Source organism: Maylandia zebra, linkage group LG18, assembly GCF_041146795.1.
Source record: "Maylandia zebra isolate NMK-2024a linkage group LG18, Mzebra_GT3a, whole genome shotgun sequence".
NCBI classification, from domain to species: domain Eukaryota; kingdom Metazoa; phylum Chordata; class Actinopteri; order Cichliformes; family Cichlidae; genus Maylandia; species Maylandia zebra.
Window position 1 is genome coordinate 1,552,978 of NC_135184.1, and position 26,361 is coordinate 1,579,338.

Below are 26,361 nucleotides of genomic sequence, written 5' to 3' on the forward strand. Positions count from 1 at the left end.
AGGTTCTCAGTGGGCCGGTTCAGTGGAAACTAGACTAAGACTGGGTGACAGGAGAAACTGGCCTAATGCAGTTTTCACTCAGGCCAAACGTAACTGAGCCAGAAGTGCAACAAGTCGCCCAAATGCGTCTGTGATGCGGGGTGACACACGCAGTGTATGTCTACAAATGACCTGCAGGGGGCAGCGGTGCGCCTGCGCTGAGTTTAGTCTGCCAGGAGAAGAAGAAAACCCACTCAAGGTTTATTGTTAGCTTAACTCCTCTGAGGGCTGGAGTGGAAGGCGGTGGGGTTTTCTTTCTTACCCTGTTTCAGGCCCGTGTTTCCGCAGGTGCAGTAATGATGACCTTACATCGGGACCTGAGACGGTTTATTAACGGCCGACTAACTGCTGCCGCCGAAGAAATATTCCTGGAGTTTGAAAAAACGATCGTCCAGTACGAGGAAGTGATCGACCGTCAGCGCAGACTGCTGGAGATCACCTGGAAGCCTCAGATAAAGCTGCACAGAATAGGTGAGTCCACGCTCAGCGAGAAAAACACTTCACGGAGGATCCTAACCGGAGCTCCACGGCACATTTACTCAGCCAGGAGCTGAACACGAGCTGCGGGACAGTAGGCCGTGTATTTCCTGCGGGGTTTGGATTGTTGCGGGAAGAAACGAGTGAGGCCGAACTAACATGGCTGTGATCGGCACACAGTCCGTGGGCCCAGCAGCACGCAGAGCTGGGCCGGGCTAGAGCCGCTGTCAGCGGACAGCGAGGTGGCGATCCGCGTTCAGCTCTGCTTTTACGCGCGGGGTGATTGATGAAGCAGGAGTGCTGGGGCCAGAGTGGGCAGAGGGTCACGTCATTAAATACCTCTCACCTGAAAACAATTCCCGGTGAAAGTTCGACCTCTGACTGTCTGCAAAGTGTCAGGGCCCTGCTGCCATTGGTGCTCTCAAACATCCTTGAAGGGTTGGAGGGAGGCTGTGTAAGATTCCAGCATCTATAACGGCCCTGAGCTCGGTCCTTCACAGGGTTCAGGGTACATAGCTGCTTCTATGAATGAACCCCTCCAGTTTTTGTTCTACAGCAAACGGTGGAGGCATGTAACCCTTAGTGGGGGTTGTCCCCTGTGAGACAGTCCTGAGGGACGTTACATGAGTCGTGTGTGAAAATGTGCTTCACAATGACCCGGATGGCACAGACATGTACACGTCCTCCCAGGCATGACACCCGAATCCCTTCAGGGTTGCACCAAGAATCAGTGTAAAGTCTGTAAATCAGACCTGTGGAGCTTCCTGCTGTGCAAAGCAATAAGAGAGAAGCAAAAAAAAGTAACTTTTATACACAAGGCGCAAAATATTCTTTTAAACAGTCGGCCGCATGTCTTCTTTATTAAAGCCTGAATATGGAAACACTTTCATCCAGCCTGTGTGATATTCCCCAGTTATGACACCGTGTACCAAAACCAGCTGTTTTAGAAAGACCACGTTTCTGTTCATAACGTATCCAAAATCTGTGACGGTCTTTGCTCTCATTTTTCAAATATACATCTATGAAACACTCCTATGTCTTTCTCAATAGAGCCTCACCTGTGGGATTGTCACAGGGGACTGTGGGAGGTCTCATGTGACCAACGTGCTGTCAGTAATGGAAGGAAACACTAAGCACGTAGGAGGCGCATCTGTAACAGATGGAACGGATGGTTTTGTACAGATGTCCATGAAAATGCAAACAAACACATGATCAAAGCGTTAGTCCAAGAATCCCTCTGTTTGAAGAGTCGCTCGTGTTGTTGGTTCCTGCAGCTGCGACGGGGGTTTGATGTCATTTGATGTCGTGCATGATTAATAGTGCGAGCCACCCGCTGTAGCGCTGATTGCTGATTGTTTGGTGGCTCAGAGAGGAGAGTGCAGCTGCAGCTCAGGAAAGAGGAAGGAGACAAAAAGAGACACCAGGGAGTTTGTTTATTTTCCACTTCCTGCTTGAAGACAGAGCAGTGCCTATAAATAGCAGCAAGAGAGGAAAGAATCACATTTGAAGGCATTACTCTGCGACCTGTGACAAACACGTCGTTGTTAATGTGTCGTGAATGAAAGCGTTGAATGGAGAGGCCGGAGAATCAGTGTCTGGAGATTAATGAGAAGCCGAATGAGGAAACGGGCTTGACACTGTTAGCAGCAGCAGCTCTGCTCGTGGTCACCTTCCTGTTTTTATTATTGAGCAGCTCTGTGAGCCCAGATAAGAGGAAGTAAAGCTAAATGAAGAATCAAAGCGGTACCAGTTTCTTTAAAAACACCAGTCAGTCAGTACATCCGACTGACACGTGTGATTCAGCTGAGGAAGAACATCCGTGACATGCAGACCACACTCATACCTGGTTTTTCTGTTCCAGTATTTACTTTCCTTTTACTGACAGCAGACGCTGAGCCACGTCAACCAAACAAGCAGTCTGTGGTTGAAAAGCCTGAGATCCCTGAAATTTGAACCCTGCTGATGGTTTCGCCCTCAGCTCAGTCACGGTTGGATCTCACAGAGACACACGTCCATCTTTATTGGTACATGAATCCTATAATTACTCCTTATCAGAACTGTAATCGCTGCCTTTTTGCTGACCCAGTAATTTGAAATGTCTTTGAGCCTTTCCGGCTCAGATCTGCACTCCTCTACGGTCTGCTGGTGATGCGTTCAAGGACTCGTTTAAATGCAGAAAACTACATGTGCTGCATACAGCAGCCTGCAGTTACTAATGCCTGGGATTTTGACTTGATCACAGACTTGCATTCAGAGCTGAAGTTGGTGCATGAAACGTTAATGCTGTCTGACTCTTTCCAGTCATGAACTACATTCAGCCATCGATGTGCACACACTCTGCTGCTGTGTGGTCGTTGTGCTCCTGGGACTCTCTCAGAAAAGACTGATCTCAAACAGAATTATTATCAATAAAGTTTAAAAGGATAAAACACACCTGACAGGAGGTAAAGTTTGTGGGTCAAAAACGGGGACGTGCAGCTAAAAGTATTTTGTACTCTGAGCTTTGCAAATGACACACATGAAGCCGATTATCTGTTGATTATCGTTAAATTCCAGTTGTGTGTATGAGCAGATGTTTCTCTGTCATCGCACCGGTGACCTTCCTTTTCTCTCTCTGTCCCTCCAGGCCTCCCACAGCACCATGACTCCAACAGGGAGAAACTTCCTACAGAGCAGGAGAAGCTCTCCAGCCTGGAGCAGGAGTCACAACATGATCGTAATAAGGACGAGGCTCCTTCTGAACAGGAGACCTCCAGCCTGAAGCTGGATCCTCCTCAGCAACATGACTGTAATAAGGAACGGGTTCTTCCTGAGCAGGAGGGGAACTCCAGGCTGGAGCAGGAACCTCTGCAGGTTAAAGAGGAACTGGAAGAACTCCACACCAGCCGGGTGGAAGCAGCGCCTCTGCAGATTAAAGAGGAGCAGGAGGAGCTCTGCACTGCCTACCAGGCAGAGCACCTTATAGTGAAGGAGGAGGACGATACCTTAATGGTGACTCTTACTTACGGGGAAAGTGACAGTGAAACAGAGCCAATCAGCGAGCAGCTCCTGTCTCACAGCCCGCCTGCAGCCGAGAGCCGAGATCAGGAAGGGAGCACGAACGCAGCCTCGGGATCGGGCGCAGACGCAGAGCCAAAGCCAACGAAGAGACTCGCTAAAAGCAGAAGTGACAGTGCAGAGCGCGCTCCCATGTCAGAGAGTCAGGGTAATACGGACGCAGGTAAAAAGCCTTTGAAATGTTACGTTTGTGAGAAAGTTTTTAAGGATAAGTCCCAAATAAAAAGACACGTCAGGATCCACACGGGCGAGAAGCCGTTCGCGTGCAGCACCTGCGGGAAGAAGTTCTATCAGATATACTTACTGAAATATCACGAAAGGACTCACACGGGCGAGAAGCCGTACTCCTGCAAAATATGTGCGAAAAAGTTCAGGTGTAGCGACAGTCTGTTGGTCCACATGAGAATCCACACGGGCGAGAAGCCGTACGGGTGTAAAACGTGCGGGAAGAGATTCATCTGCACGTCAAACCTGAAGAGCCACACGAGGATCCACACGGGCGAGAGGCCGCATTCCTGCAAAACCTGCGGGAAGAGCTTCACTCAGAGGGGCAGCCTGACCGTCCACATGAGGACGCACACGGGCGAGAAGCTGTACTCCTGCAAAGCGTGCGGGAAGCGTTTCTGTCAGAGCGGGACGCTGCTGATCCACATGAGGACGCACACGGGCGAGAAGCGCTACTCTTGTAAAATTTGTGAGAAGAACTTTACTCAGAGCAGTCACTTGTTGCGCCACACGAGGACTCACACAGACGAGAAGTCGTCCTGAAATCTCAGCAGGGGGCCGGGGTGAAAACGCCCCCTCCCGGGCAATAAGCAGAGCGTTCGGACGAGCTCCGGCACCGTGCAGGGCGGAGTCATAAAAGCTGGCTCTGGCCCGAACAGCACTGCATTTGTAGCTTTCACAGTATCGCTTTTGTTCTAGTATTTGGTAAAGTGTCCGACGCTGACCCGGGTCGCCGCCTCTGAAATCTTAAACATTCAGCGACGGTGCACCGACGGCCGAGTGCGTTCCCTGTGTGACGCTGTTACAGTGGCTTTGCATGATTCTCTGCTCAAAGCGATCTTCACCTGACAGCGAGCTGTGATGCAGCGTCCGAGATCGTCCTGCCTCCCTTTAAGCTGACTTTTTTTTGATTGGCTGCCCGTTATTGTTGTACGGAGGGTGTCAGAGGCAAGACTGAACATCAGTACAGGTATTAGAAAGAATAACCTTTTAAAAGCGGCGATTCTCAGGCTACATCCACACGTACACAAGTATTTTTCTAAATGGAGATTTTCCATTTTCAATAACAAAAACAAAAAAGTATAAAATCCACACGTGCATGTTTGAGATCTCCGTCCACATGTAAACGGAAAAAATGAAGTCAAACGCTGTCGAGAACATGCCAAATCCTAACCATGCAGAAATGTTGGCCAATCAGAAGTCTTGCAGGCCGGGAGGGAAAGAGTAAACAAAGAAACGAGTCGTACGTGTGGACAGACATTATTCCTCAACATCACACTGGAAACAGCAAAAAACAAGAAAGTGTGTAAGCGTGTAAATACTGCAGGCAGCACGACTAACACCAACAGTTTGTCTGCACCACTGTAGAAATCCATCATGTAAACAAAAGGCGCTGCAAGACTGAATCTCTCGTCCACACGTAAACACAAAAACTGAGTTTTTGAAAATCTCCACCCTGGGAGGAGTTTAAGTCTCAGTCTTCAGTGCTCCAAACGGCGTTTGGAGGGTGGATGAAAGGCCAAACGCAGAGAAAGAGCTGTGGACGTAGCCTCAGTGCTGCAGATCTCCAGACTTTCATCGGCGCCTCATCAGACACGCGCCGATACGTTTTTACCAAACAAACTGAGGATATTTAGGATCTTTTTTAATAAGCAGCTCGTTAAGATCGTCGCACAGACGAGCTGGTTCTGTTCGTAGCGTCAGATTAGCTGTCGCTCTCTCTCCTTTGGCTCATCTGAAACTTTAATGTTCACATCTGTATTTTAAACTGCGTAAAAACAGAGCGCGGGCTCGTTACTGACGCGTGGTTGTGAAATCAGAGCGAGCCGGGCTGTGTGTCTGTTCTCTCTTCTGCTGCTCTCACGGTTGTCGTGTTGCGTTGTCGTCTTCTCTGTACTTTTGTGGAGGATTGTGTAAGGGCGCTGAGTCCCACATGCTCTGCCAGTGTTCTGTTACTGTGTGTGCCACTCTTCCACAGAATAAACATGCAGATCCAATCCCTGCGGTCACTGGTGTTTTTTAACCCACGAGCAGCCAGTTTGGAGCAGACGCTGTCTTTGAGGTTTGATTTCTGTCGGCGATCATGCAAACAGGTTCATTTCAGAGTCCCTGCAGCTGCTCCTGAGGAGTGGAAGAAAAACTAGAAAGTGGGATTCAGGAGATCATCCAAGCATTCCTTCCTCTCCAGCTGACGTCAGGAGTGTGGGCTGAGAACCGCTTCCCCCGCCTGAGTGGCCTCAAAGTCGGCTGGTAGTCCTGCTCCAGCAGCCGCAGTGGAAGATTTTCCCCAGGCTGATCTCCCAGCTCCACTCCCAGCTTGTGTGCTTGTTATGTCTGCAGTCATAGCAAAGTTAATCCTAACAGATCTTTAGACGTCAGCTGGCTAAATAAACTTTGAAAAGCCTCCTCGCGGATGCCTGGATGTTACACGTCACTGGTTTTACAGTCACTTTGTTTCCTGGTGGAAGCTGAAGGCGGATTTCTGAAGCAGCTTCTGGTCATCAGGCTGAACAAGCTGGCAGAGACGTGATGTCAGTCTTGTTGTGCAAACACAAAGCTGAGTGCAGACGGCGGCGTCGCCCTAAAGCTCGTTTCTCCACCGAATTATGGAGACAGAAGCTGCTCTCTGAGTCCTGAGCTATTATCTTATTTGATCATTTGCACATACGTTACCCCGCAGAGCTCTAATAATTATAAGTGAAATATTTCTCCGGTGTTTTTCTGTCATCACATTCGTGTCATTCTGTCCCTCCAGACCTCCGACCGCGACACCTCTCCGAGGATGAGGAGGTTCTCGTGAACCAGGAGAGGGACTCCAGCCTGAACCAGGAGGAACCAGCAGCTCGACGGATCAAAGAGGAGGAGGAGGAGCTCAGCATCAGTCAGGAGGGAGAGCTGCTCGTTCTGGACGAGGACGGCGACACCATCATGGTGACCGTTACGTACGGGGAAAGTGACGACAGCGACCCAGAACCGGAGCGGGAGCAGCTCCCCTCTCACAGCTCTCCCGTGGCCGAGAGCCGACGTCAGGACAGAGGCAACCACGTGGACTCGGGATCGGCTGTGCAAGCGATGTACAACAACGTGGACAACGGCCTGATATTTAGCAGCCCTGTTTACATGCAAGGCTTTAGGAATGAACCTCTGATGATGCAACAAGACATAAGCGACCCGGACGAGAAGCCGTATCCCTGCAAAATATGCGGGAAACACTTTCGTAAACGCTTTAATCTGGAGATCCACATGAGGGCTCACACGGGCGAGAAGCCGTTCTCGTGTAACGTGTGCGGGAAAGGTTTCACTCGGAAGGACAGCGTGATCCTGCACATGAGGACCCACACGGGCGAGAGGCCGTTTATCTGCGGCTTCTGCGGGAGGCGGTTCGGTCGGAAGGATAATTTGGCGTCCCACATGAGGATCCACACCGGCGAGAGACCTCATTCCTGTAAAATTTGCGGCAAAAGTTTCTGCCAAAGTAACGACTTGTTGCGCCACACGAGGACTCACGCCGCCGAGAAGCCCGTTCCCTGCGACATATGCGGGAAAAGATTTCGGGACGCCTCGACGATGAATTTTCACAAAAAGAGGCACAAGTGAGAAGTCCCGAAGTGTTCAGGACTGAAAGGGAAAACGGTTTCATCTTTGTACAAGTAAAACACATCACGTGTGTCACGTCATAGCTCTCTACCTCTGCTACATGTGGGCTGTTTGGACACATTTTGTCTTCCTGGGTGTTCTGTGACTGTGTCAACTTTGAATCGTTTTAGAATTACGAGGCGTTGCTGACCGTAGGTACAAGCTTTATCTTCCTCTGTCCGGATTATGTTTGCTTTCGTCTGCAGCCGCATGAGGATATCTGAGCTGTAAGCAAAAGGTCAGAGTCTGCGTGAAGGTGTGGTCAGAATATCTGAAGTATGAAAGTGCTCCCAGTGCAAGGACGGCCCCAGAAATGGCGTGGTGATACAGACCTGTTGCGCATTAAGTGCCATTGAAGTTTCTGCAGCATCAGCGGAGGTGGCTGAATTCTCCGGATACTAAGGAAAGGTCATACAGTGCTTCCTTCACTACGTCCTTCAGCAGAGGATCCTTCAGGGCACAGGTGTCGAACTCCAGGCCTCGAGAGCCGCTGTCCTGCAGGTTTTAGACGTGTCCTTGATCCAACACAGCTGATTTAAATGGCTGAATTATCTCATTAACATGAGGGCTGGTAATTAACTAATCAACCTAGCCCTAACTAACCCTGACCCAGGGTGAGATCTAAAACCTGCAGGACACCGGCCCGCGAGGCCTGGAGGTCGACACCCCTGCTTTAGGAAAACGAGACGATGCCGTCCCGTTTCGGGAAACGAGCGATCGAACCAAGCGACGCGGCTCAGATCATGAAAATGTTAATCCTGTGTTTTCCATTTTATTCTGATTCATTTGACCCTTACAGGCTGTGATGAACCCTCAGCTGAAGTATGATCATCATATTGTGATACAAATAAAATCTGCTTCTTGTAAAGTTGTGTTGTGCGATTTAATTTAATCTTAATTTGTTAAGATTGAGCTGTATAAAAGTATCTGTGGGTTTAGGGTTCACCGGCATTCAGGCTCATCGTGGCTGAAGTCCTTCCTGAGGTTGTGCTGGGTCTCTGCAGCAGGAGATGAGCGGACAGGAAGTGCAATTAACCAGAATGTGAGAAACATCTGATTTCCCTTTATGGGCTGTTTTTGACATCAAGTAAATCTGAATAATCTTGATGTGTTAATACAGCCTGCATGAAGACACGCCCAGAAACACGCCCTGCATGGCTGAGCTGCCAGCAGTAAACTGATAAAGCCTGTAACAGCACACAGGTGAGCTCGGAGGATCTCATCTGGTCCTCAGGATGTTGTAGTTTCATTACAATGGACCCACATCAACAACATCCACCGACACAGCATTAGGCACGCTGCATCAGAACAGTCGCATCTTTCCTTCACCTTAATGTTTTCCATCGAGGACAAGAAACAGGAGGGAATTTGTTTTTTGGGAACCATTCATCCAGATTCCTCTAACACTGTCAAAGACAGAATATGCTGCGCTAAAACCATCACGAGTCACAAAACAGTTTCAGCCTTGTAATAAAGTCTGGACAGTGATCAGATTTTCAAACAAATCCATTAAAATAAAACAATCAAGATCCAAACTAAATGCTAACTTTGAGTAGTTAATACATTTGTTAAGGGAGCAGGAGACTGAAACCCAGAGAAAGATGGAGCAGAGAGGAATGCACAAACAAGCACACGGAGCAAAAACATCTCTCCACAAAGGGAAAGACGAGACCACACGGGACCGATTACACAACGAGACGCAGCTGGGAACCGAGCACAGCTGCAGACAATCAAGGCGGGGCGGCAATCACACAGGAGGGAAGACAAAGAGAGGAAGGGAAGACAGGGCAGGCATGTGAGGAGAAGCAATCGCTCAAATAAAACAGGAAGAGGGACCCAGGACGGCAACGAGAAGCACAACAAACCCAGAACCATCAGAGTTTAACAGCAACACTGCAGTAACCATGAGGAGGAGTTTCATCTGTGTGTTTCCAAGAAGCTTTTGTTTACTAATCAGCAGGAAGCAGAACAAAGGGAGATGATCACAGGATCATTTCTTCCCACAGTTTTCGATGTCTTTGATTATTTCACTGCAGGGGGAAGAAACGAGCACAGATACAGAAGTAAAGTCAGTTACAGTAAAGGTAAAACATCCCCACGGTGCAGACTTCAGAGTCTAATCTGCAACATTTTACTTACTGTCCAGTTACAGATCGCATGTATCACATGACCTCAAATGATTTGTTTGTGAACAACATGACATGAAAGCAAATTAATTCACATTAAGTTCACTCCAGAGCACATCTGCTTATTCAAAGGGCTTAAAGTTGACCTCAAAAGGGCCTCAGCTGCCTGAGTCCAGTAAAAATACCTGTTAAAGCTTCACAAGGTTTTCCTTATTCTTCAGCTGCAGTCACATAAATCTCCTGTTCAAACAAACTGCCCTTTATAATTGAAATGTGTGTTTATATTGCAGACATTTTATAACTGCAGACATGATCATCTAAAACATGAGCACCACACGTGGAGCTTAACTGGCAGCACAGAGGCCAACTGAAGACTGAGCTGTTCAAACACAGCTTATTAAACTACAGGTGGAAACAATCAGGAAAATCACAGGGCAGGAAGTCAAACCAGCACACTGCATGAAAGAAAATCAAACTTCAAAGTCAAACAGGAAATAATCAGAGGAGACTAAACCTAACATGAACGCAGAGCGACCGAGACATAAAAACAGCCCGAGACAGAAGGAGGACGATCAGCAGCACAAAGACAAAGACCTGAACCAACAACCAGGCAGACCTGAAGCAGCTGAAGCTCACAACCACTAAAAGAAGAAGCACGGTTACATTCAGATAATGCAGGCTGCACGAGAAAGTGTGTGTGTGTCTGCATGCCAAGTATCCTTGGGCAAGATACTAACCCCAAGTTGCTCTCTGGTGCATCCATCGGAGTGTGAATGTGTGCGAACGTCGTTAGAAAAACACTGTTTAGAGTCAGTGCTTGTGAGAATGGGTGTGATTGGGTGAATGTGCCATGTTGTAACAGCACTCTGAGCACGCCGGGAGAGTAGAAAAGCTCTATATAAGAATCAGTCCATTTACACAGAACCAAAAACACTGAGATAATCATGGAAACAGTGTAAAAATCAACAAACTCAACATTAACTCAAAATTAAAATTAGAAACAAATTTGGAAAACGTTTTGTTTTTTGGGGTTTTTTCCTAAATACGCCCACTCGACGCCATTTTTCTTGTACATGTACAAACATTTTCTCATAATTTTTCCAAATATTTAAAATTTGCCTTCTTGTTATTTTGCAATTTTCTCCAAAACCTTTATACTGTTAAACTACCAGAAATGTACCATTAGTGGTCATTTTTAAATTAAAATGTATTATTATTATTGTTATTGTTGTTATTTTGTTTGTTTTTGCAGTTTGTTGTTGTGCTTCTTGCCCTTTTTTGTTAATTTTTCTTGCTTCTTAGTTTGTTTTGTTGTAAACTGGTGAAAGTTTTCTTTGAATTTCTTCATTTTTACTTATTATTTATTTTAATCTTCAGTCTCAAACGTCTAAGCAGATCGCAGATCGGCTGTGATCGAGTCCGGCTGTCCAACAGACTCCTGTCTGTAGAGGGCAGCACGACATTTCACAGTCCGCAAGCTGCTGGAAATTCATCAGACGAAGAAGAAATTCGGCGGAAGTAATCAATGAAAACTGTTGTTGTTGTGTGAGCTGAGTGTGTGAGCTGCGGCAGCAACGATGCCTTCAGTTCAGTATCTGAGAGAGTTCATCAACGAGCGACTAACTGCTGCTGCTGAACAAATATTCTTGGAGTTTGAAAAAACGATCGTCCAGTACGAGGAAGAGATCGACCGTCAGCGCAGACTGCTGGATATCACCTGGAAACCCCAAATCAAGCTGCACAGGACAGGTGAGTCTGTGACGTGGAGCTCTGTGGGAAAGCTAGAATCATTTCCACGGGCTTCGTGACAGAAACACTGAAGGTAAAAGAACCAGCAGAAGAAACGCGTCACGCTACACAGCAGCGAACGCAAACGGCGTTAACAGATTACTGACGTCACGTTTTTGATCAGTGGTTGTTGATCGATGGTCGTGATAATTTGCATATTAGTGATCATAAAGTGACGTCACGGTTTCAGTCATCGTGCACACGTGCTGTTTGTTTGGAAACCTGCAGTCAGCTGAGACTGAGGAAGTCACCTGATGATGATGAGAAGTTTGTCCCGGTGAACAGAATCAGCCTGTGGGGAGGTCACGGTGGACAGGGCACGCGCACATTTTTTCTCTGATTTCATGAGAACGTTTTTTACTTTTAATGTTCATTCAGTACTTCCGGTGTTTCTGTCACGTGTCCGTCCTGGTAGTTGCAGTAGAGACTGGATGCTGTGTGAAATACAGACACATGAAAATGAATCCAGTGATGCGCTGATCTCATAAATCTGGACTGTATTCACAAAAGAACAGAAAACAAATCGTTTAAAGTGAGAAAAAATGAGCATTTCTTTGTCAGCTTATTTTAAATGTTCACGTTTTAAATGTTCACGTTTAAAGAGTCAAGTCGGATCCACGGTTTCTTCATGGATCTCTGAAGCTTTGGCCAAATAAAAATAATCAGCAGTAGTCGTATGTTTTAATGTGGTGTTTTCAATAAAGCACTCGACCTTTGCTTGCCTTGTGCTTTAAACATGTGCAGACGACCCACAGCAACATGTCAGCAGGGAGGAGGAGGTTCTCCCCGAGCAGCAGCTCTGTGGCCAAGAGGATCCAGAACCTCCACAGATTAAAAAGGAACAGGAGGGAGAGCAGCATGTAGTGAAGGAGGAGAGTGTAGACGTCATCATCTGGAACGAGAGCAGTCCTCAGCAGGAACACGAGGACGTCACCTGCAGCCCACAGATGAAGACACAAAGGACAGGTGTGTAGCATGAAACCATTTCAGTGAACCACAGCCGAGTGTGACTCCTGTGGATCTGAGTCAGGATTCAGTCTCAGCAGAAGAGTCCACGTTTTCATTCAGTGACATGTTACCAGCTGTTCCTCCTGATGCTGCCCGCACATTTATCCAGGCTTGGGATCATTGGGAAGCACAGACAGGCCTGTGTCTCCTCCTGGTCTCAAACCTGTGATCTCTGTCAGTGGAGCCACCGGGCACAAGTCATCCCATTAATGTTCTGAGCCTAATTTATCCCCCGGTGTTTGTACCAGACTTAATAGGACTAAATGCAAACATACCAACAGAATATTAGTTTACCTTCATCTCCTTCTCAGCTTCACTAATCGGTCATTTTTATTTCTTCTATGCAAAAGTGGAAATAATAACTTATTTCTTGTGCACCTTTGTTTAGACGTCCCACAGCAGCATGTCTGTGAGGAGGAGGAGGAGGAGGTTCTCACTGAGCAGCAGCTCTGGAACCAGGAGAGGAGCTCCAGTGTGGACCAGGAGGAACCAGAAGCTCCACAGATTAAAGAGGAACAGGAGGAGTTCTGTCAGGAGGTGAGCCAGGAGACTGAGACCTTCATGGTGGAAGAAAGTGAGAAAGGAAGCAAGAATGCTGACTCAGGATTAACTGTGAGTTTCGGTTTAAAGCCAAAAATGAGAAATCGCAGACGTCTCGGTGCAGACGACGCTCCGAGCCAGCGTCGCTCTGACACGGCCAGCAAATCTGTAACATGTGACGTTTGTGGAAAAGGCTTCAAGTACAGATCCCGGATGCAAAGACATCAGAGAATCCACACAGGCGAGAAGCCGTATCCCTGTGAGATGTGTGGGAAAGGTTTTTCTCAGAAGGATGCTCTGACTGTGCACATGAGAACACACACAGGTGATAAGCCCTATGTTTGTAACACCTGTGGGAAAAGATGCTTGACCTCATCGACCCTTACCCGGCACGCCGCGGTCCACACGTGCCAGAAGCCCTATTCCTGCAAAACGTGTGGGAAAGGTTTTGCTCAAAAGTCCATTTTGCTGGTCCACACGAGAGTGCACACCGGCGAGAAGCCCTATCTGTGCAACATCTGTGGGAAGAGATTTTTTAAATTGTCAACGTTTAACATGCACATGTTTATCCACGCAGATGAAAAGCCGTATTCTTGCCAAACATGTGGGAAAGGTTTTAATCGAAGAACTGATTTGTACGTCCACAGCAGAATTCACAGAGGTGAGAAACCGTTTTGTTGCCCAACGTGTGGCAAGTCTTTCAATCGGCGCAGTAATTTATTATCCCACACAAAAATCCACACGAGTGAGAAGCCCTATTCCTGCGAAACGTGCGGGAAGTCTTTCAATCGAGGCAGTAATCTGTTACGCCACATGAGGTCTCACACAGGGGAGAAGCCTTATGTTTGTAAGAGCTGTGGGACCAGGTTCGCTGACTCGTCGTCACTTAAAAGGCACAGAGGAGGAGCTGCTGAATGTGGAAGAAAAGCTTCTTTAAAATCCTCCTGAGAAACCACACAGCTGAGAGGCCGTGACTGTATCAGCGTTACTGCACCACGCAGCGGAGACGTCCTCTTGCTGTGCACCATGACATCCGCCACTGAATTAATCGAGTGGCACTAGCAGTGGGAGTGGGCGTGTGTTTTTGAGTCTAAAGATATGTTTTGAGAAAATCTTGGTTATTCAGTCTGTGTACCTGTATGTGCTTCCTGTGGTAATGTCAATTTCCACAACAGCCTCTGTGGAATTTTGTCACAGCAGTGGGGAAGTGGAGGGGAAGCTACTGGGAGTCTGAAGTTTTCAACAAGCAGCTTCTATAAGTTCTCTTTCCTTCCAGAGTCCGACGAACCTTTTCACCTTTACATTCGTCGCTGTGGCTCACGTGCTCCTGAACTTTAGTGTGGCTGTGCCACGAGCTCATTTGTAGCCCATCAGTTTTCTCCCACTTACAGACCTCTCTCTCTCTATCCACCTGCTCGTCCGTGGAGCGGATATGCAAGTGTTCTCAGCTGAATCATGGGGCGGATGCTGTGTTATTGGACTCGACAGCTCCAGACCACACAGGGTTTAAACCAGACGGCAGAAAGATTAAACGCATTTTCATCAGGTGTATAAATATCAGGTGTTTTTCAGCATGGTACCCTACAGATGAAGAGAATAAAGAACAAATATGAAAATGTGTCTTTGTTGTTTTTACTGCTACTTTGTGCAATAATGCATTTTTCAAATAATTTCTTTGCTTCGTGGATGGATGTACTTTATAAAAACAAAGCTTATCTGATGAGTAAAGTGTGAAGTGTAAAGCTTTTAAAAAAACAAAAATGATTTCTTCTGCGGGTTTATTTGGTTTAGCTTTAAAACTTTGGATGATTCTGACTCATGAAGCAAGTTTTTCATCTTAATCCTGCAACCTGCCACAAATCTCTCCATTTTAGACATTTTACATTTGCTTTTCGTCTGTACAGGGCTTTTATTATGAAACTCTGGAACACGAATAAGCCCTTTGGGCGCATGCGTAGAAGAAGCAGGTTTGCAGCAGCGGCTCTCCTGAGGCGCGGACCGAGCCGGAGCACGGTGTAGTATTCCCCCGCTCAGTACTCGGGTTACTGCAGTAGTCATGTGTACTCTTGAGTATCTGAAGGACTTTATCCAGCGGAGGCTGACGGCAGCCGCGGAGGAAATCTTCAGCGAGGTGGAGAAAACCTTCGTGCAGTACGAGGAGGAGCTCGACCGTCACCGGCAGCTGCAGCGGAAGCTGCTCCTCACAGGTGTGTAAAACCTGCACGTGCCGGAAATCCAGCCAGCGGTGCTGCGTTCGAGGTCAAACTGGGAGTCGGAATTTTATTATGAAACGTAGCCCACGAGCCCACATCCAAGATGGCGGCAGTGAACGTAAACTGTGGTAAAACTTGGAATGTGTGCAGCACAGCTGTGTACCCGTGACTCACTGGCTGTGTCCCAATTCAGGGTCTGCAGCCTCAACGATCCTCAAGGGCCGCGTGCTCAAAGGCCGCTAAGGCCGGAAGTGCGAGGCTTGTGAAGTGGGACGGTCTAGCCTCCGTTGCGCTGCCCAGGTTGCCTAGCAACCATGATACTAACAGCTGGAAACGTTTCATACAGCTGTGTTTGACAGAAATGAAGGAGAAAATCTTTTGTGCATTTGTTTGTTTGTTCCTACATGAGCTTTGATCATTCTCTGTGAGATTAAGCTCAGCTATTGGACGGCGTATATTTCAAAGTAAAGGCTTTAAAACCAAGTTAGTACAAACGTCACTAATGTCACATGACTTTGCCGACATGTGGCCAACAGCAATGTTTAATGTTCTTCGTTATTAAATATTTGCACATAAATAAGTGACATAATATTCACTACTTAAAGTTTACTCTTCTTTTTTTTCGGCAAAATTATCCACACCCACCGCCGCGCTATGCATTCTGGGATATGTTGGGCCACGAAGTCTACACCGCCACATCCTTAAAATTCAGGGAAATGAAGGACGCATTTGAGGGCCGCATTTCGAGCAGCCTTTGAATTGGGACAGCCTTCGGCGCGCCGCTGTGACGTAATCGGCCTTAAAATGCGGCCTTTAAGGCTGCAGACCCTGAATTGGGATACAGCCACTGACCTGCTCCACCCATGAATGTGCTGCACAGGTGCCAGAAACTGTCTGATGAGCTGAGCTCAGCAACAACAGGGAGGCTGCGCATCAGCTCACCTGAACACACCTGGCTGATGCACGAGCTCTGGAGCCGATCGGTGGTTGGCTGGATCCGCTTTATTCCAAACATGTAAACAATATACCGAAGTTCATTTAGCAAAGACAAACAAACAGCTTTACAAAATAACATACAAGGAAAGGAGTGGGAAGAAGTGCGCATGTCCCGCCCCTTCACCACAGTTATCGGTCAATATTCAATCAGCGTCCTTGTTGATATAATCTGCAGTCATAATGATAACGAACATATTTCTAACATAATATACACACCACATAACATCACTTTGTTTTTGCCTCCACACAACAAAACCGACTCCTCCAGTTATGAGAAGTTAGTTGTAGAATCCAATAAGCAGGAATGAAACTCTGTCCACGGCCTGCTGGGAGACAGAGCTGTCAGATCATCAGCCTTTGTTTCCTCCTCACCTTCTGCAGGGAGGGCACGTCTGCTGAGACCCCTCTGACCCAGGCTTGGATGAGTCAGAGGAACTTAATGGATGGCTGGATTTGTTATACACCTATAAAGCTGAAACTTCTCCCCAACAGGAAATCTTTGTTTTTAGTTATGAACCTCTTGAAGCCATTCTTTCTTTTTTTATGTCTCATATTTAAAAACTGGATGTTAAATCTGATGCTCCTGACCTTTGGGTGTGTGTGAGTGAACCACAGAGTTCACTAACCCTCACCAGGATCTCTGTGGGTTTTACTATCCTCATACTGTTAACTTATTTCTTGTGCAACTTTGTTTAGATGTCCCACAGCAGCCTGTAGGTAAGGAGGAGGAGGTTCTCCCTGAGCAGCAGCTCTGGAACCAGGAGAGGAGCTCCAGTGTGGAGCAGGAGGAACCAGAAGCTCCACAGATTAAAGAGGAAGAGGAGGAACTGTGCAGCAGTCAGGAGGGAGAGCAGCTGGGACTGAAGGAGGAGACGGACACCTTCATGGTGACTGTTGCTGAGGAAGGAGAGCACAGTGAACCAGACATGGAGCAGCTCTTCTCTCAGGGGCCTGATGCCTTCATGGTGACTGCCACATATGAGGAAAGTGAGGAAGGAAGGAAGCAGTTTTGTTGCCCAACGTGCGGCAAGTCTTTCAATCGGCGCAGTAATTTATTATCCCACACAAAAATCCACACGAGTGAGAAGCCCTATTCCTGCGAAACGTGTGGGAAGTCTTTCAATCGAGGCAGTAATCTGTTACGCCACATGAGGTCTCACACAGGGGAGAAGCCTTATGTTTGCAAGAGCTGTGGGACCAGGTTCTCTGAGTTCTCATCACTTAAAAGGCACAAAGCACATTTTGCACAGAGCTGCAATATGTGGAAGAAAAGTTACAGCATGTCCTTAAAATCCACGTGAGAACCACGCAGCTGAGAGGCCGTGACTGTGGCAGCTACACCACGCAGCTGAGACGTGGTCGTCCTGAAGCACCGATGGGCAGAAAACGTGTGGACACATCGACTGGACCGCGCTGCAGCAGCAGCCTCGTGTGAAACGAGTCTGTTACTATCTGTTTTCAGTCTGAGGGAAACAGCACCAACAGTTCAAGGCAGAAAAACGTGAATCTTTCATGTTTTCATGAAGTCTCGGTGGCTCGGTGTGAGCCCCGTCTTTTAGCCTGTTTGTTTCTCTTTAGTTCTCCGAGCGGGATCACCGACATCTGTCACTGAGTTAGAGTTAGTGTTCTGGGAAATAAATGAGTGTAAAGACTGAGCAGTGCGAGCGGCTCATGTGTTTGGACGTTTTCTTGGTCTGTGTGTAAATAACAACATTAGAATCCAGCAGAAACACTGAGGTGTTTTTAAAAAGCTCAAGTTTCTCTTCCCTTAACCTAAAGGAGCCCACCTCTCCCCCAGACCTCCCTCTCTCACCCAGACCTCCCTCTCTCACCCCGACCTCCCTCTCTCACCCAGTCCTTCTCTGCTGGAGAATCCCAGCAGATTCAATCCATCCAGCTCTCAGAGAAACTGGAACAAAAGCTCCATCTCAGTCTCTACAGGCTTCAGTTAGCATGTCAAAGGTTAAAGTTCATGACATCACAATTGCAGGAGAAAGCCTCCTCTCTATAGAAAGAGCACGCAGCACAACTCAGGTCTGCGACGGCACAGGCCGAGTCCACAGCTGAACCCAGCAGAAGAGCTGTGGTGGAAGTGGAACGAGTGACACGACGCTGTGAAGAAGAGCGAGCTCCAGACAACTTTACACATCTGTAACTTTATACTCCTGTAAGTGTCCTTTACAGTCACATTTTTACTGAGGTGACATACTTTAATACATATTCTGAATTTTGATATTTGAGAATAATTTATTTGTGATTATTTCATGAAATTTATTGTGAAGGTTTGTGTGGAAAATAAAGGAGTGAACAAAGTGGTTTGACTCTTGTGTCCTGGGTGCGCTCCTTTTAAATATAAATAACATGAGAACTGTAAGGAGTTCAAATGGACACTACACTTATATTAAACTTTTATGTATTTAATGTGTGTTGAGACTCCAGTCGGGTACATCCTTCCTCTTTCTTGTGGTGACCTACAAATAAAAGAAATACACAAGAACAAACATGAAAATATGGTTCTTTATTTATTATTATTTTGTGCAGAAATCCTCATTTTTCCTTTTTTCGATTTTCTTCTGTGTCTCTGTGACATTTCACTAAGTTGCTTTTCGTCTGTACAGGGCTTTTATTGTGAAACTCCGGGAGAGGAAGAACCCTTTGGGCGCATGCGTAGAAGAAGCAGGTTTGCAGCAGCGGCTCTCCTGAGGCGCGGACCGAGCCGGAGCACGGTGTAGTATTCCCCCGCTCAGTACTCGGGTTACTGCAGTAGTCATGTGTACTCTTGAGTATCTGAAGGACTTTATCCAGCGGAGGCTGACGGCAGCCGCGGAGGAAATCTTCAGCGAGGTGGAGAAAACCTTCGTGCAGTACGAGGAGGAGCTCGACCGTCACCGGCGGCTGCAGCGGAAGCTGCTCCTCACAGGTGTGTAAAACCTGCACGTGCCGGAAAGCTAGCGAGGAGTTGTGCCACAGCGGTCTTGCACGCGGGTGTCCGCGCGGACAGCCTGAGCCAACATGGCCGAGAGTCACGGGGTCACTTCCGGCGTCATCCTCAGCTTTCGCCCCCCTTTGGTGTCAAACCTGCGCCTCTGGGCTATGCGTTGGCTGTACTGATGTAAGTTTGCCTGCTGTCAGTGGTTTACTTTAAGGGTCCACGAAGCTGTGAAATGTAAACGGCTTCACTGAGCTCGATTCTTCAGTTTGAGGGTAAATCTCTGAACACGGAGCTCGTGAAGGATGTCGCGAGTCTGACAGCAGGTTGGGAGGTCAGTAGAAACCAGACCTGTCCTGGTGTAACAGCGTCTCAGACACGAGGCACATCCGGCTCTTTAAGAATCTAAAAGCTGGATGATGTCACACATTAAAGCTGAAAGTTGAGCAAAAACAACATTTTGTTGTACTTGTTCCTGTTACTATTATATCCAAACTGTGTGACGCTGTTCTCGCTCATTGTCGCTCTGATATCATATCAGTGTAATGCAGTGACTGTTACAGAGGAGAAAACCATCTTCCACGTCGAACAAGATAAACCAGATTAGAACATGCTGCTGTTTTATTCTGATAAGTATGCTGACAGCACGCTGCACTCCTCCCTGCCTGAACCTGAAATGTGTTACTTAAAATATAAAACTAATAAACTACCAGTTAAAGTATTTACTGTTGGCCAATCAAAAGTCAAAGGAATCATTCTGTTTCCTTATCTGCGTTTCATGGATCGATATCGGTGCTGCATCATGTCTGTGCCATCACATGTTTGTATTAAAGCAGTGTGAGAATGGTACTAATGGAAGATGACGGTGATGTGGTATCTGAACAGCTGGTGGAGCCTCCACTTGTCTAAAATTGTGGCTTTAAAGTCAGAAAGCGATTTGAGGTCACATGTTTGCTCCTGATTCGTGTCAGCGAATGTTTCTATTCGTCCTCTCACTGACACAGAGATGCAGAACAGTAATAGTCACCTGAGACGATTTCCCAGCAGCGTTACACCAGCGGCAGGCTGAGCTGCCGATGCCGGCAGGATGGATCCATGTTTCCATGGTTGCTCTGACCTCGAGACTGATCATACCCGGAAACGTTTTTCCTTCTTGTGTTTTAGTTTTAGTGAGACTGAAAACTGTAGCCTCGGTGTCTTGTCCGTTCTGACAGCGGTGGTACCCGCTGTGGTCTTCTGCTTCAGGCTTTAGCATGCCGCCCATTCAGAGATGCTCTTCTGATCACTTTGGATGTGACGAGCAGCGATTTTAGTTACTGCTGTCGTCCTGTCTCAGAGTTCTGCCGTTCTCCTCTGACACAAAGAAGGTACTTCCTCTCAGAGAACTGCTGCTCTCCGGATAGTTTCTCTTTTTCAGACCTCCTTTGTAGGGCTGGGCCGTATCATACCATTCACGGTAACACCGGTATAATGTTAGGCAATGATAAGAAAATGAAATATTGTGATAGAATATGAGGGAAAAGGCGCATGTGCAGTGTTTTCATAAACACATGGCAGAAAAAGCATGGCGGTGACGGAGAATGAGAAGAGTGAAAGCAGATCGCTGAATGAAACGGATGAACCAGAACTGGTTTGTAAAAATGCTGCAACTTCAGTGGTGGAGCTGGTTTAGCTTTCGTCCGGCACTCAAAAGTCTGTCAAAAAATGTTTCAGTACGACTTTGCTAAGCTGCGAAGCTGCACCGCTTGATGGACTGTCGGAGCATTACGGCTATCGTAGGCTGAGCCTCGCGGAGTGATGCGTACCGTGCTTCAACATGACGTTACCGTATTGTTTGTGTATAAGGACCCAAAATGGCAGCTGTTAAGAGACGTGCGCATGAAGCGGATTTTAAACTCAAGGCTCTCGGTCATGCAGTAGAACATGGGAACAGAGCAGCTGTGAGAGAATTCAGCATTATGAGTCAATGGTACAAAAGTGAAGAATGAGTTGAGTCAAGTTAGACGTATCTGACTGTTTTTTACTGCAGTTCCATGTTTCAAAGCTCCTCTTTTTACCTTTGGTGGTTATTATACATGGTTATGCTCAGCATATGTCAGCCCATTTGCCTTTTGGTTAAACTGTCAGCAAGGAATTTGCATTTGCACTGTTAAAATGTTATATATACACATAAAAACAGCTGCTTGTTTACGTGAAAATACATTCATGGGGTTTTTTTGCACTAGTAAAGTTGTGGAGTTGTACAGTATTTTGTCTCGCATCAATTATATCGTCCGTTATATCGTTATCGCAAATTTTCAAATGTACATCGTTGTAAGTATTTTTGGTCATATCGCCCTGCTCTACTTCTTTGTAAACTCTGAGATGTCTGTGTGGGAAAAACCAGCCAATCAGCAGTTTCTGAAATAGGACACTAAAAGTTTCTTAAATCACTTTTCTTCCTCAATTTTCTGATGCTCAGTTTGACCCCCGGCTGATTGTCGTCACCATCTCTACATGCATAAATACACTGAGCTGCTGCCATGTCATTGGCTGATTAGAGATTAGTGTTAATGAGTGAGTGTAGACCACAGCTTGGTACATCTCTTATTGTTTGATATTCATGAGCTGTGGGCAGAAACTGAGTGAGTGAGATCACAGATGAAGGCGGAGAAAACAAGCGTCGTCCAAACGGTGTCTGGACTCTGCGTCAGAGGGAGGGTGAGGAGCTTGGTTATTCAGGAGCGTCTCAGAGCTCCTCAAGGAGCAAGTTGAGATATTCGGGCATCTGGCCAGGATGGCTCCTGGGTGAGGTGTTCCAGGCATGTCCTACCAGGAGAAGCCTCCAGGGCAGACTTGGGGCACACTGGAGAGATTACGTCTCAGATGGCTTGGAATGAGTTGGAGAAGCTGGCTGGGAAGAGGGAGGCCCCCGTGATCCGGAGCCTGGTCAGGAAATAGGTGGAACCAGTAATAGGTGTTTGAGTTTCAGTAGAGATCTGTAAGCAGTGACTAGGGCTGAACGATATATCGCATTTGCGATAATATCGCGACATGATCAAGTGCAATTTTCTAACCGCAAAGGCTGCGATTATACTGCGATTATATTATACAATTCATGGGCTGCATCCTCCTGAGGCCGCATTTGTAGACCGATTACGTCACAGCGACGCGCCGAAGGCTGTCCAAATTACTACCATATCCCAGAATTCATAGCGCGGCCCAGCCAAACTCCAGTTTCCAGCAATGGCGGCCGCTACTAAGTTTTAAAATTACTCATACTAATCTTTCAGGGTCACAAAATAAACTTTTAACATATTTTCAGGCGAGAAAGTAGTTGTGTAAACATCAAATATCTGCTCGGTTTATCAAGATATCCCATATTTGCAAAAGTGCTTCGACGTTTTCAGAGGCGTCTGCTACCCACCAGCTCGACAGCTAGCCGGGAGCTCGAGGATTACTGATGCGGCCGAGAACGGCACAACTCCCGGCACATCATTTTCAGATCACCGCGGAGTTTCGCTGCTCGGGTTAAACGTAATATATAAGTCACTTAGACAACCTAAAAATGTTATTGTTGGGCTTTTTTCAGTGTTTTGTTTGTTCGTGAGTAAATCGGTTTGGCTGAGATTAAAGTTATTAGATTAGATAAAATAAAACTTTATTAATCCCCCGGGTGGGTTCCTCCTTGGTTTTTACACAGCTGACTAAACGTCAAACAGAAAACTTATTAAACAGAAGTATGAGACAGTCGAGAATTTACACCAGTGTCTGGTTATATTTTAGATAGCAAGAAGCAGACGGCCGAGTTTATTAAACTCCACCGAGACAGCGGCGACGCTAATCAGAACTAGACCGTCCAATTTCACGCCTTTAAATTTTAAAGGCGTGTTTGTGTGTGTGTTTATACAATTGCTATTATGTTTGCACTTTATGTGTAATGTTACTGACTGCAGAGATCAGTAAGATGTGTGTATTTTTTATTTATTAGTTTTATTTATTTAATATTATTTTTTAATTGAATGACTGTCTAGTAGTTCACAGATGTCGAAAAACTGAGTGTGGTAAAGCCACTGATTTTGTTTATGTATATTTCTGCAATCTGCACATTGTACTGACTTTCATTTTAATGTTTACACCAGGGTTCCTTGTCAGCACTTTATGCTCAGATGTTTGTAAGCTAAAAATAAACTATTGTGTATGTTCAAATATACTGTTGTGATTGAAGAAGTTAAATAAAAATGTCAGTCATCAATTCATGCATCACCTCATGTCATCATAACAGAGGTCTGTCTTCCAGGAAAGAACAGTTTAAAATTAATGTAATATAGTATTGGCCATACTATATGATGTATTGCTTGTCTTTGTTTAATAATACAGAAGACAAATACCTTAAAAAATAATCGCATATCGCATCGCAATCGCAATATTGGGGCAAAAAATCGCAATTAGATTATTTTCCATAATCGTTCAGCCCTAGCAGTGACAGGAAAAATTCCCCCAGGTATTAAAATGCTAATTTCCAGGTTAATATTTGTTATTCTGAGGGCCTGAAGGGCTTTAAAAGTAAAAGGAATTTTGCATTACTGCCCCCTTGTGGCGAGAGTAGTTATTTAAAACCAAAAACCTCCAGTGGTGATTGTAGAGTCTGTTGGGCCCCCAGGCAAAAATTCGTATTTATTCATTATTTATAAAAACAAACAAAACATAAATAATCATTTAAATAATAAGCAAGTTCAATTTTAATTTTCCTAAGAAGTTTCCTGTCTTGGTTGATGGCAAACGGATCCTCTGAACATCTGTAATTAACACAAAGTCTCTTTATATGTAGCTACTTAAAAACATCAAAGGTGCTGATATTGATATGAGTTATATGACTAAACCTAGAACATAAGACACACACAGCTGTACCTCAGCGTCAGACCTAGAATGAGCCTGGCAAACAGAAATGTGGCTCTGCAACAAATTTTATTGGAAAAATATTTTCACTGTGAGCAGCAGCAACTTCCCATCTCAATGAGAATGACTTGAAAGAGGAATACAGTGGCTATCCTGTGATGTACAGGTCCTTCTCAAAAAATTAGCATATTGTGATAAAGTTCCTTATTTTCTGTAATGTACTGATAAACATTAGACTTTCATATATTTTAGATTCATTACACACAACTGAAGTAGTTCAAGCCTTTCATTGTTTTAATATTGATGGTTTTGGCATGCAGCTCATGAAAACCCAAAAGTCCTATCTCAAAAAATTAGCATATTTCACCCGACCAATAAAAGAAAAGTGTTTTTAATACAAAAAAAGTCAACCTTCAAATAATTATGTTCAGTTATACACTCAATACTTGGTCGGGAATCCTTTTGCAGAGATGACTGCTTCAATGCGGCGTGGCATGGAGGCAATCAGCCTGTGGCACTGCTGAGGTGTTATGGAGGCCCAGGATGCTTCGATAGCGGCCTTAAGCTCATCCAGAGTGTCGGGACTTGCGTCTCTCAACTTTCTCTTCACAATATCCCACAGATTCTCTATGGGGTTCAGGTCAGGAGAGCTGGCAGGCCAATTGAGCACAGTAATACCATGGTCAGTAAACCAGTTACCAGTGGTTTTGGCACTGTGAGCAGGTGCCAGGTCGTGCTGAAAAATGAAATCTTCATCTCTATAAAGCTTTTCAGCAGATGGAAGCATGAAGTGCTCCAAAATCTCCTGATAGCTGCATTGACCCTGCCCTTGATAAAACACAGTGGACCAACACCAGCAGCTGACATGGCACCCAGACCATCACTGACTGTGGGTACTTGACACTGGACTTCAGGCATTTTGGCATTTCCCTCGCCCCAGTCTTCCTCCAGACTCTGGCACCTTGATTTCCGAATGACATGCAAAAGTTGCTTCCATTCGAAAACAGTACTTTGGACCACTGAGCAACAGTCCAGCGCTGCTTCTCTGTAGCCCAGGTCAGGCGCTTCTGCCGCTGTTTCTGGTTCAAATGCGGCACCTGTAGCCCATTTCCTGCACACGCCTGTACACGGTGGCTCTGGAGGTTTCTACTCCAGACTCAGTCCACTGCTTCCGCAGGTCCCCCAAGGTCTGGAATCGGTCCTTCTCCACAATCTTCCTCAGGGTCACCTCTTCTCGTTGTGCAGCCTTTTCTGCCACACTTTTTCCTTCCCACAGACTTCCCACTGAGGTGCCTTGATACAGCACTCTAGGAACAGCAATTTCTTTCTGTGTCTTACCCTCTTGCTTGAGGGTGTCAATGATGGCCTTCTGGACAGCAGTCAGGTCGGCAGTCTTACCCATGATTGCGGTTTTGAGTAATGAACCAGGCTGGGAGTTTTTAAAAGCCTCAGGGATCTTTTGCAGGTGTTTAGAGTTTGTTTGTTGATTCAGGTGATTAGGTTAATAGCTCGTTTAGAGAACCTTTTCATGATATGCTCATTTTTTGAGATAGGAATTTTGGGTTTTCATGAGCTGTATACCAGAATCATCAATATTAAAATGATGAAAGGCTTGAACTACTTCAGTTGTGTGTAATGAATCTAAAATATATGAAAGTCTAATGTTTATCAGTACATTACAAAAAATAATGAACTTTATCACAATATGCTAATTTTTTGAGAAGGACCTGCACATATGGTCCGTGTAGGGCAAAAGTTTTGGGCGTGAAATAAAGAGAAAGACATTTCTTCCACTTTGTTCTCCAGACTCAGTTTTTAGAGCAGGTGATGACATCATCCAGTGGCAACAAAATTCCTTGAAAAGTCAAATTCTAGATAAAAATTGGTGCCCCTTTTTTTTTTTCAGACACTCTCAAATTCAAATGAATCGGGAAAAATTCTGTTTTTTGGATTTTGTGAAAATCATGTGACGAATCACCACCGAAAGTCATAGCACACTATTCCCCATCAAGCCTCACACAATAATATAACAGGCTGCGAGGCGTTTTGCTTCAAAATTTAGAAGTGAGCTGTTGCATCAGCACAATTAATTAACTTGGAGATTCGGATCTGGAATTGATATGTCACTGTGAGATGATGGTTTTATTAGAGAGGACGTCTCACTGTAAGGGAGAACTTCAGAAATGCTGGTTTTGGCCTTCCACCGAAGAAAACTCACCAGATTTCTGATAAAAACATTGTTGCACAGTTTGGTAAAATAAGGTGTGGTGGGACGTGGTCTGCGGTGCCGTGCAGGGAGGGCAGACGCACCTGCACGGCACCCGTAATCACGCCCGCGGGGTTAAAACACGGGGACTCAGGTGTGTGTGGTTGTTGTTGTGGTGAGTGTGAATAAAAATGGCTCAAAATGATATTCCGTGGTCCCGCCGTTCCTTATTCTCACCACCAC

General features: G+C 46.1%; 2 protein-coding genes across 3 annotated transcripts in view; both read left to right on the plus strand.

Moving 5' to 3' along the window:
* On the plus strand, nucleotides 1-17,406 carry LOC101484584 (uncharacterized). The gene is made up of 8 exons (XM_076876981.1): nucleotides 1-510; nucleotides 3,143-3,736; nucleotides 6,554-7,393; nucleotides 11,124-11,309; nucleotides 12,093-12,314; nucleotides 12,745-13,841; nucleotides 14,887-15,103; nucleotides 16,802-17,406. Exons 1-8 carry the CDS (start codon nucleotides 336-338, stop codon nucleotides 17,404-17,406), a joined length of 3,936 nt encoding a protein of 1,311 aa, XP_076733096.1. The 5' UTR covers nucleotides 1-335.
* LOC111500338 (uncharacterized) overlaps nucleotides 15,013-26,361 on the plus strand; it is a 15,171-nt gene continuing 3,822 nt past the window's right edge. Inside the window, exons 1-2 of one of the 2 annotated variants that reach the window (XM_024799319.2) lie at nucleotides 15,013-15,103; nucleotides 18,724-19,025. In XM_024799319.2, the coding sequence (XP_024655087.2) occupies nucleotides 18,875-19,025 (151 nt within the window). In that variant the 5' untranslated portion in view covers nucleotides 15,013-15,103; nucleotides 18,724-18,874. Of the gene's footprint in view, nucleotides 15,104-18,167; nucleotides 18,273-18,723; nucleotides 19,026-26,361 lie in introns of those variants that run through there. The other variant, XM_076876675.1, reaches the window with a different exon arrangement.

Excerpts from the sequence above, each read along its gene's own strand:
- LOC101484584 (XM_076876981.1), top strand. The coding sequence starts at position 336 with ATGATGACCTTACATCGGGACCTGAGACGGTTTATTAACGGCCGACTA. Across the intron at positions 511-3,142 it reads GATAAAGCTGCACAGAATAG|GCCTCCCACAGCACCATGAC; the intron begins GTGAGTCCACGC and ends CTGTCCCTCCAG. Across the intron at positions 11,310-12,092 it reads AATCAAGCTGCACAGGACAG|ACGACCCACAGCAACATGTC; the intron begins GTGAGTCTGTGA and ends AAACATGTGCAG.